Source organism: Neomonachus schauinslandi, chromosome 11 (genome assembly GCF_002201575.2).
Source record: "Neomonachus schauinslandi chromosome 11, ASM220157v2, whole genome shotgun sequence".
NCBI lineage: Eukaryota > Metazoa > Chordata > Mammalia > Carnivora > Phocidae > Neomonachus > Neomonachus schauinslandi.
The window spans coordinates 105,542,637-105,553,787 of record NC_058413.1 but is presented as its reverse complement, the minus strand read 5'-3'; the positions used below and the strand labels follow the sequence as shown (position 1 = coordinate 105,553,787).

At 39.7% G+C, this 11,151-nt stretch overlaps 1 protein-coding gene across 2 annotated transcripts in view; it reads left to right on the top strand.

Annotated features, from left to right (window-relative positions):
* The window catches only part of ACAT1 (acetyl-CoA acetyltransferase 1), a 26,826-nt gene extending 23,863 nt beyond the window's left edge, over positions 1-2,963 (top strand). For both annotated transcript variants that reach the window (XM_021696462.2, XM_044919520.1), the window contains exons 10-12: positions 434-498; positions 2,078-2,235; positions 2,636-2,963. In XM_021696462.2, the coding sequence (XP_021552137.1) occupies positions 434-498; positions 2,078-2,235; positions 2,636-2,756 (344 nt within the window). In that variant the 3' untranslated portion in view covers positions 2,757-2,963. The remainder of the gene's footprint in view (positions 1-433; positions 499-2,077; positions 2,236-2,635) is intronic.
* Positions 2,964-11,151: the final 8,188 nt, after the last annotated feature.

Sequence of the window (11,151 nt, the reverse complement as noted above, 5' to 3'; positions counted from 1 at the left end):
CCCCCCCCCCCCCCCCCCGAGCCATTTGGGCACCCCTTCATTTTTAGCTGGGATCTTGGTTTCTTAACCTCAGCACTTGAGATTTTGCAACAAGTCAGTCTTTGTTCCTGAGGCTACTCCGTGCAGTCGCCTCCTCAGCCTCTACCCCCGGATGCTGCAGGAAGCGGCATCCTAGCTGCTGCATACCTAAATGACCTCTAGCTAATGCCAGTGTCCCTGGAGGCAGATTTCCCCCAACCCCCTACTTAATGAAAATCAGGGGCCTAGATGATGGATCTAATTTTATAAAGCCTAGAATCTTAGAAAAGGAACAAATGCATTTATGTATATTATTGGGGTTAGGAAGCTTGCAGTTTTGCGTATTATATCTAATGACAGATGTGAGTCACTTGTAAAAAAGATTTTAATGACCTATTTAATTTTTTTAATAAAGCATTTGCTGATGCTGCTGTTGAACCTGTTGATTTTCCAGTTGCACCTGCATATGCTGTACCTAAGGTGAGAACCTGGTGAGGGGGCGGTACTCCACCATATCAGTGTCTGTTCTGCTGAGAGCAAAGCTGCAGGGTTTGGGTTTTAAATGTTATGCATCTGAGGAGGCCTAGAGATAGAAGATTTGAAACCAAGCTTTTTTTTTTTTTTTTTTTTTTAAGATTTATTAGCATGAGTGGAGAGAGGGGCTCCCCAACTGAGTGGGGAGCCTACTGTGGGGCTCGATCCCAGGACCCCCAAGTCATGACCTGAGCTGAAGTCAGATGCTTAACCGACTGAGCCACCAAGGGGGCCCCCAAATCTTCCAACTTCTGAAAACATTTTGAGCAACCCACACACTAGAGCTTCAGTGGAACAGACACAAACTATGTAATTATTTTTAAGTAGGATGCTCACTCACACCTGGTATGGTAACCACAAAGTGGGAGGTTGGCGTGGCAAAGAAAAATACTAAAGGTACTGGTTCTAGAATTCAAATAATTCACTACTAGGAGAGGTCTCCATTCTGAAAGGGAATTGCTGGGAGCTGGTCTTACTCCAAGCTATCACTGTCTCTAAGGGAAGTTGCTAAGGGGTCACAGGAAGAGATGGTGCTGAAGGATCTCAGAAGATTCCAGCAAATACTCCTTTTCAGAAGGAGAGGGCTTCACCCTGGGAGGGAACTTCTGAGACCAGCACCCAGACTGAGCAGAAATCAGTGAGGATTATGGGAAGAGAGGATCAGAAACGATGGGGTGGCGGATCTCAGAAAGGAACAGAATGACACAGCTTCTGAAAGTGAATGCATCACGTTAGAGAGCGAGGGTGAGAAACAGTTCTGGATTCTGAAGGTACAGCTCCAGTCCTGACCGCAGCTTGACTGAGCGCCAGGGCAGGGGCCCCATGGGTCTTGTGCGGGAGGAGCTGTACAGCCTGAAACGTGGAGCCTGCTGGAGGAAGAGAGGAAAGGGGAGGAAGAGTTTCCAATGAATTTTATTGTTGCTCACAACAACAACAATTTCTAAAGAAAAATGACAGCAGAATTTTATAAATATATAAGCATAACCATTATTTATTAGCACCATCACACCTTCCTGCACTGCTGACAAACTATTTAGATAATTTGCAGTGAAGATACAATAGCTAAGAATGTCTGTGCCCATATAACCCCAGAGCAGCTTTTATAAAGGAAAAACTATAGGAGATGCAGTGAAAAACCGTACTAATAGTAGAAACTAACAGACCTCTCTCACTTGACAGATCAATAATCTACAACTGAGCGATGTAGTAAAGTAGGTCGTAAGACTATCAAGTTACAGCCCCCAAATAGAGAATGTGTTCTTTTCAGGTATCCATGGAACGTTCAAGAAAATCTAGTTCTTTCTATTGCTGCAAAATAGAAATAATGCAAACAAAATTCTTTGCTTACAGTGCAATGAGACATTAAAATCAGAAAATAAAAAAGCTCTTCCTCCTGAAAACTAAGAAACTCCGTATTTAAGTATCTCTTGCATCAAGGGGAAATAAATAGCAACCCAAACTGCAGAATTCCAAGAAAATAATGAAAATAAGTTTTGACTGTTAATCGATCATTAAAAAATTTTAGGTTCTTAAAGATGCAGGACTGAAAAAAGAGGATATTACGATGTGGGAGGTGAACGAAGCCTTTAGTCTGGTTGTGCTAGCAAACATTAAAATGCTGGACCTCGATCCCCAGAAGGTGAACATCAATGGAGGAGCGGTTTCTCTGGGACATCCGATTGGGTAGGTGAAGTCAGATGACTCTGTCTAGGCTAATGGCAACATAACGGCCTTTGTAGTTTTGTCTAAATCTTAACCACTTCGTGCTCATTCCTATTACTCCTGGTCGAACCGGTTTCCTTCCCATCTGTCCTTCGAAGGGCAAACACCATTTTTGATAGGATCTAACACTGAACACAGATCTGCCACAGGCAGTTGCCGGAAAACTAGTGGTGTTTTAAGATTAAAATCTATGCTCGGGCTTTAAAAAAAGCTGTAACCGTTTTTGAAACACGTCTCCCACATTGAAGGGAAGGAGTTAAATGCTCTAACAGACTTTTCAAGTGCATATGGAATGGAAACTTGGTTTGGTCAGGTATTCTGTAATTTATGTTAAAGAACACAAGTGCCTTCTTAATCCTAGGATGTCCGGAGCCAGGATTGTTGTTCACTTGGTTCAGGCCTTGAAGCAAGGGGAGTACGGTCTCGCCAGTATCTGCAATGGAGGAGGGGGAGCGTCTGCCCTGCTGATCCAGAAGCTGTAGGCCACGCGTATCGTCTAAAGCAACAATCGCAACAGTCCTACGTGGCCGGAAGGTCTGCTGCCCTCAGTGTGACTGACCGCCCTGGGTCAGCTTGTATGCTCAATCTGTTTCAGGTTCTGTTGTTTTTTCTAACATTTTTACAATAAGAGAACAAGATCAACTCTCAATCCCTTTGAAATTATCAATAAATGTTTTCTTCTGCTTTAAGTCTTTTGTAATCTTTAGTAGTTCAGAATAGTTTTTATCAAGCCATACTATTTGAAATACCAGTATGCCACTGTTACTTAGAAGTAGAGGCTCCCGTTTTACAGAACAAATCCTCATTTCTATTTTGAGGATTGTCCGAGGTCAAATGAACGTCATGATAGCTAACTGAGTGGAAGTGAGCACAGTGTTGCTGGAAACAGGACAGATCCGCGTGCTCGGGTCTAGAGGGGGTACAGTCTCTCCCAAGGTGAGCATGCAGGATTTGAGGGGGTAGCAGGTCTGAGAAAACCCAGGGGTTTGGCCTCTGGATTACTAACTACAGCAGCTGGGGCGGAGGGAGCTGCTCAGCTGAACGGATTTATCAGGTGCAGAGACTCTGTTCTTAAGCAGGAGAAAATGCAGCCCAAGTATTGGGAACTGCATTTCTTCTGGGAGGAGAGCAGCACACTGTGGGCAGGGGCTGTGTGCACCCACCTCAATGGTGGCTCCGCGAAGGGACGCTCCTTTTCTGGTTGAGACAGACAGCGGTGGGAGAGGGAAGGGGCAGAAAAGGTCACGTATACATAATCTCCTGGCAAATGATTCTTGTGAATCCTTACCTGAGAAGGAGCAAAAAGATAATATAAGGAAAAAAATGTTAAGATTCAGACAGAATACTTAAAAAAAATATATCTGTATAGTAATCACAGCTAATATTTGTGGTTCATTATGTACTAAATCCTTTGATCCTCACAAGAACTCAAGAAGGTCGGCGCTATCATTTCCTGTCAGGTGCAGAGAAGGACACTGAGGCCCGGAGTAGGGAGACTGCAAGGTCTGGGGCCAAGCTGCCTGGTCAGGAGCTGAGCCGGCCTGATCCAAGCAGTCCCCGTTGCAGCTGTGCTCAGTGGGCCTCCGCCCTGACTCTGACAGGAGGGGCCAAGACCCACGAAGAAAAGAAAACCCAAACTCTATTAGAATACTTCACTGAAGACAAGCAGAAGTAACACTGCATCTCAAAGTCAGTGACAGAGGAAAGCCCGCTCACAGTTCGGGGAGAGGAAAAGAAAAATATAGAACCAGGAGTAAATGGTATTTCTTAAAAAGGAAAAAAAAAAACACCAAAACAAAAAAACCACGTGGTACTCCCAAGGATTAATTATAATAGAAAAACGCTGAAGGCCTTATTTCATTAGCAAAATTAACAGAACCCTACTAAGATTCTGGAGAAAATATCTAGGTGGAAAAATGGGTAGCCTCAGTCCTTGTTTTAATAAATACTAGAAGACAAGTGACCAACATCTACATATTTTTAATGAAACAAAGATACTAGGAATTTCTAGGCATGCAAGAGCTTATAAAATATGCTCTACTATTTCCTCCAAAAATGACAAAGTTTATTATCAGCACATGGAAAGAATCAAAATTAATTCAAGAATGTAAAATTTTTAATTTTCTTAATTTTTAAATTTAAAGTTTAAAAGGACTGGCTGGAGAGGAGGGGAATGTAGTAAAATCAGGGTAAAAAAAATTACACGCGCTAACTAAAGGCAAATGCCAGTAGAATGTAAAATAAGTTCTACAATAAATTACTATAGAAGATAAAAGCTGAAAAACTCCATTATCAAGTAAAAAGAGAAGGTAGTATGTATCACAAATTACTAGTAGTCAAGGCAGAAACAGGACAAGAATGCTTTTATAAAGAAAAGATCATTAAAAATAAAGTTCTAGGGAACCCGAAAACAAAGAGGAAAAAGGAAGTGGTAGTTTTTACGGAGCAAAAGCATTTAGCACGGATCTAGGAGTGCACGGTGATCCTCCCCGGAGACCGGGGAGCCAGCAGACCCTACCCCTGACTTCTCCCTTGAACTCCTTACAGATACAAGTATCTTCTAAAAGTAGTTTGCATGTATGTCTGGTGCTCTTCCTTTTGTAGCTGCCACCCAAAGCCTGAGTCCCTGGATAACCTGGCTTTGACAGGCAACAGGACTTGCACTCCTGGACTGCAAAGAACTGTAGCAAAGAAGCAATTAGCGGGTGCAGGAGCAACCCTCCTCCCCCCACCCCGGCTCCAGTGCGGAGGCTGCTGGCCACAAAGTCTGTTGTCTGCTTTCTCTTGGGAAAGGCCTAACGACATACCTTGTCAGCTGCTGCCGGACAGTCCCGCCTGCATCTAGGTGCTGACTGCAGTCCTCCCCTCCCAGACACTCGCGTCCTCGCACACCCTCAAGTGCTGGGAGCCACTGGAAAGCAACAAGCAGCAGAGGTGATCACAGAAGACTGAGAGACAACCAAGACTGGCCAGGCTGACTGAAGACGTTCGTCTCCCACACAAGGTCAATGGGTAAAAACCACCTGAGTGAAGGAAGATGAAGAAACAGGGATTTGTGCTCAACAAAAGAACAAGATCAAATTTAACCAGACCTTAATGAAACAGAAGTGATTTGTCTGACAAGTAACAGCCATAAAGATGCTCACTGGGTTAGGAGAACAATATATAAACAAGGTGAGAATTTAAAAAAAGAAAATAGAAAAGTACTAAAGAGAAATCAGAGCTGAAGAATACAGTAACTGAACTGAAAACTTAAGAAGGAGTCAGACTTTCCCACGTGGAAGAAAGGATCCGCGAAATCAGGACGGTGAATCTCATCCAATCAGAAAAGGAGACAGAGGAAGGGAACTTAAAGCACGTATGTGATAACATCAAGTGGACAAATATTTGCATTACTGGGGTCCCAGAAGGAGAAGACAGAAAGGGGCAGAGAGCTTATTCAAAGAAATAATGGCTGAACACTTCCCTAACCTGAGGAAGCAATCAGAAATCCAGATCTAGGGAGCCCAGAGGGTTCCAAAAAAGATGAATCCACACAGCCCCACATTGAGACACATTATAATTAAACTGTCAAAAGCTAAAGCCAAGGAGAGAATCTTAGAAGCAGCAAGAGAAAAAATGACTTGTTACCTACAAGGGAAACCCCTTAAGACTAGTGTAGAGTTTTCAGCAAAGTCTGCAGACCTGAAGAGAATGGCAGGATATATTCTAAGTGCTGAAAGGAAAAAAAAAAAATGCCAACCAATACTTTACCCAGCAAAGTTGTTCTTCAGGTTTGAATGAGAGTTTTCTGGACAAGTAAGAGCTGAAGCAGTTCATCACCACTAGGCCAGTCTCACAAGAAATGTTAAAGGGGCTTCTTCAACCTGAAAGGAAAGGATGCTATTTAGTAACAAGGAGACATTTAAAAGTTTAAGTGTCCCTGGTAGAGACAAATACATGGTCAAACTCATAATACTCTAATGTTGTAATGGTGGTAGGCAAATTAAAACTCTAGTATGAAGGTTAAAAGACAAAAATATTAAAAATGAGTTTAACTACAAAAATTTTTAATGGGTGTTCAAGGTAACAATATAAATTGTGACATCAAAACCAGTGTGGTGGGGGAGTGTAAAAGTGTAGTTTTTGTATGCGTTTGAAGTTAGTTGTTATAGCTTAGACTGTTATAAGTATCTTCTATAGGCTCATGGTAACCACAAAACAAAAACCTATAGTAGATACACAAAAGATAAAGAGACAGGAATCTAAGGATGCCAACCACAAAAAATTATCAAATCACAAAGGAAGAGAGCAAGAGATGAAGAAGGAAACAAAGGAATTACAAAACAGCCAGAGAACAATTAACAAAACGGCCATACCTTTAAATAATAACTTTAAATACAAATGAACTAAATTCTCCAACCAAAAGACACAGAGTAGCTGTCTTGCTTATTTCTTGCTGCCTGCAAGAGATTCACTTCAGCTTCAAGGACACACTGACTCAAAGTGAAGGGTTGGAAAAAGACATTCCATGTATGGAGGCCAAAGGAAGCAGGGTAGCTGTATTTGCTTTGGACAAAACAGACTTTAAGACAAAAACTGTATAAGATATAAAGAAGTGGGGGGCAATCCAACAGGAAGTTAAACAATTTTAAATATATACACACCCAACATAGGAGCACAATACAAGAGTAGGAGACTTCAGTGTTCCACTTTCAACAATGGAGAGATGATCCAGACAATCAGTAAGGAAACACTGGACTTGAATCAACATGTCAGACCAGATGGACTTAGATATTTACAGAACATCCCATCCAACAACAGAAATACACATTCATCTCAAGGGCATATGGAATACCATCCAAGATCACAGGTTAGGCCACAAAAGAAATCTTACTAATTTTAAGGTGTTTGAAATCATATCCAGTGACTTAACAGTGGTATAAAACTAGAAATAATTATAAGAAGAAAAAGTGGAAAATTCACCACAAATGGAGGTTAAAAACATGCTACTGATAATCAATGGGTCCAAGAAGAAATCAAAAGAGAAATACACAAAGTATGGACATGGGCACCTGGCTCGCTCAGTCAGCAGAGCATGTGACCCTTGATTTCCAGGTTGGGAGTTTGAGCCCCGTGTTGGGTACAGAGGTTACTTAAAAATCTTTTTTAAAAAATGTGCACACAAGTGAAAATGGAAGTACAACATACCAGAACTTATGGGATGCAGCAAAAGCAATTCTAATAGGGATGTTCACAGTGATAAATGCTCACGTTATGAATCAAGAAAGATCTCAATCTCAAATAAACACACTAACTACACCTCGAGGAACTAGAAAAGGAAGAACAAACCAAGCCCTAAATTAATAAAAGAAGGAAATAACAAAGATCAGAGTGGAAAGAAATGGAGACTAAAATGACAATAGAAAAGACCAATAGAGTTAAGAGCTGATTTTTTTTTTTTTTAATTTAAAGGCAAAAACGGAAAAACCATTAGCTAGACTTAACCAAGAAAATAAGAGAATTTGCTTTGGCAGCACATATACTAAAATCGGAACAAAAATAAGAGAACTCAAAAGTATAAATGAAGGAGGAATCCTTACATGAATACTACACAAATACACAGGGTAATAAGAGATTACACTGAATTACCAACAAATTGGAAAACCCAGAAGAAATGGATACATTTCTAGAAAACATACAACCTACCAAGATTGAATCATGAAGAAACAGGGTATCTGAACAAACCAACTAGTAGTAAGGACATTGAATTAGTAGTCAAAAACCTCACACAATGAAGTGTGTGATGAGACAGCTTCACTGGTTAATTCCATCAAACATTTAAACAGAAGAAGAGGGGGCGCCTGGGTGGCTTAGTCAGTGAAGTGTCTACCTTCAGCTTGGGTCATGATCCTGGGGTCCTGGGATTGAGCCCCACATGGGCTTCCCTGCTCAGCCGGGAGTTTGCTTCTCCCTCTCCCTCTAACCCTCACTTGTGCGTGCTCTCTAGTGCTCTCAAATAAATATAATCTAAAAAATAAACAGAAGAAGAGGGAACACTTCCAAAACCATTTTACGAGGACAGCATTACCCTGATACCAAAACTGGACAAAGACATTACAAGAAAGAAAATTACTGGCTAGTATCCCTGATGAACATAGCTACAAAAAGCCTAAACAAGGATTAGCAAACCAAATTCTACAGCACATTAATGTGATACATCATTTAACAAAATGTAAAAATCATATGATCATCTCTATAGATGGAGAAAAAGCATTTGACAAAATAAGGTTGAAAAGCTGAAAGTTTTTCCCCTAAGATCAAGAACAAGACAACAGTGCCCACTTTCACCAATAAACTGGAAGTCCTAGCCAAAGAATTAGGCAAGGAAAAGAAATAAAAAGCATCCAAATCAGAAAAGAAATAAAACTACCTCTATTTGCAGATGATATAATACGATATATAGAACACCCTAAAGACTCGACAAAAAAAAAATGTTAAAACTAATAAATGAATTTGGTAAAGTTGTAGGACATAAGATCAGTATAAAAAAGTCAACTGCATTTATATACACCAACAATCTACTAACAGAGACGTTAAGTAAATAATCCCATTTACAATTTCATCAAAAAAAAAATAAAGTTATCTAGTAATAAATTTAATCAGGGAGGTGAAAGACCTGTATACTGATACTATCAAGAACCAAATGGAAAGATATCTCATGCTGATGAAATTAAGAAGGAAGAATTAGTATTATTTAAATGTCCATACTATTCTACGGATTCAGTGCAATCCTTATCAAAATTTCAATGACATTTTCCATGGAAATAGAATAAACAATTCTAAAATTTGTATGGAACTACAAAAGACCCTGAATAGCCAAAGCGATTTTGAGAGGAACAAAGCTGGAGGAATCACACTTCCTGACCTCAAAGTTATAGTAATCAAAACAGTATAATACTGGCATAAAAGACATGCAGATCAATAGAATAGAGGGCCTAGAAATAAATCTATGCAACACATAATCATTTAATTTAGGACAAAGGAGCCAAAAATATAAAATGGGGAAGGACAGTTTCTTCAATAAATGGTATTGGGAAAACTGGACAGGTATATGCCAAAGAGTGAAACTAGACCCCTATCTTACCCCATATATAAAAATGAACTCAAATGGACTAAAAACTGAAATTTAAGATCTGAAACCATAAAGCTCTAGAAGAATACACAGGAAGTGACCTTCTTGACATGGACCTTGGCCATGGTTTTTTTGAATTTGATACCAAAATCAAAAGCAAATAAATGGGCCTTTATCAAACTAAAAAGCTTCTGCACAGCCAAAGAAACCATCAGCAAAAAGAAAAGACAATGTATAGAATGGGAGAGATTATCTACATACCATCTATCTGATAAGTGGTTAATGTCAAAAAAAACAAAACAAAACAAAACCTCACATAACTCAATAGCAAAAAACCAGACAATCGAACTAAAAATTGGGCAGAGGATAAGAATACACATTTCCCAAGGAAGAGCTATAAATGACCTGCAGGTCCATGAAAAGGTTACTCAACGTCAGCAGTCATCTGGGAAAGGCGAATCAAAACGACGACATACCACCTCACACCTATTAGAATGGCTGTCATCAAAAGCAGTGGCAAGAATGCAGAGAAAGGAGAACCCTCATGCCCTGTTGCTGGGAATGTAAACTGGTGCAGTCATTATGGAAAGCAGTATGAAGGGTCCTCAAACATTCAAGAAGAAAAATCAGAAAAAATAGGACCCAGGCATCCTACTTGTGGATACGTGTGTGCATGTGTGTCTATACCCCAAGGAAATGAAAAGCAGTGAAAAGACACGTGGACTTCTCCACTGTGCCCTGCAGCTTCTCAGCACGATCCACAGCAGCTAAGATACGGAACACCTAAGTGGCAGTCAATGAATGAACAAGAAGCGGTGGTAAATGTACGCAATGGAGGATGATTCAGGCATGAGAAAGACATTCTGCATTTGCAACAACATGGGTGGATCTCGAGGGCATTATACTTAGTGAAATAAGACAGAGAAAGACAAATATTGCATAGTATCATCACTTATATATGGAATCTAAAGAAAAAAAAAAAGAAAAAAGAAAAGTCAAATTCCTAGAAACAGAGTAGGAAAATAGTTGCTAGGGGCTGAGGCCCAGAGAGTGGTGGTGAAGGAAATAGGGGGATTATAAAAGGGTACAAAATTTTAGCTCTAAGATGAATGAAGTTTAAGGGTCTAATGTATCGTGTGGTGACTACAGTTGGAAATACTGTATTACAGAATTGAAATGTGTGGAGAGAGAACTCATACGTCACACACACAGCCAAGAAGAGGAGTATGTGAGGTGGTGGATGTTTATTAACTTGATGGGAGGAATCGTTCCACGACGTATTGTTTCCTTGATGTATTGTAGATCTACTCGTGATGTACACTTTAGATATCTTAACAACTGTAGTCATCAATCTTAATAAAGCTGAAAAAAATGCAGTAATGACAGCTATAGACTATGCCCTGAGCAATGATACCAAAACAATTGAGGCAAAAACTATGGCCAAGATAATAATAACAGGAAAGTAAAGGTTTATGACAAAAGTGTTAAAAGCAAATATAAAATTAAATATCAAACCTAGTATCTTTATAAACAAAATATTTGTTTTTAAGCATCCATGAAAGATTTACAGAAATATCAACTGATCTTTTTACCAGAATAAAAATAAATTTTAAGCAAAAAAATAAAAAAGATAAAATGCTACTTTATTCTAAGTAATTAAATTATACAAGAAAATAATGAAACAAGAAAATGAAAGTACTTACCCTGTCTTCCAAATTTCGATGTCTTAAGGTGAAATCAGAACTAAATTCATAGCGTTAATT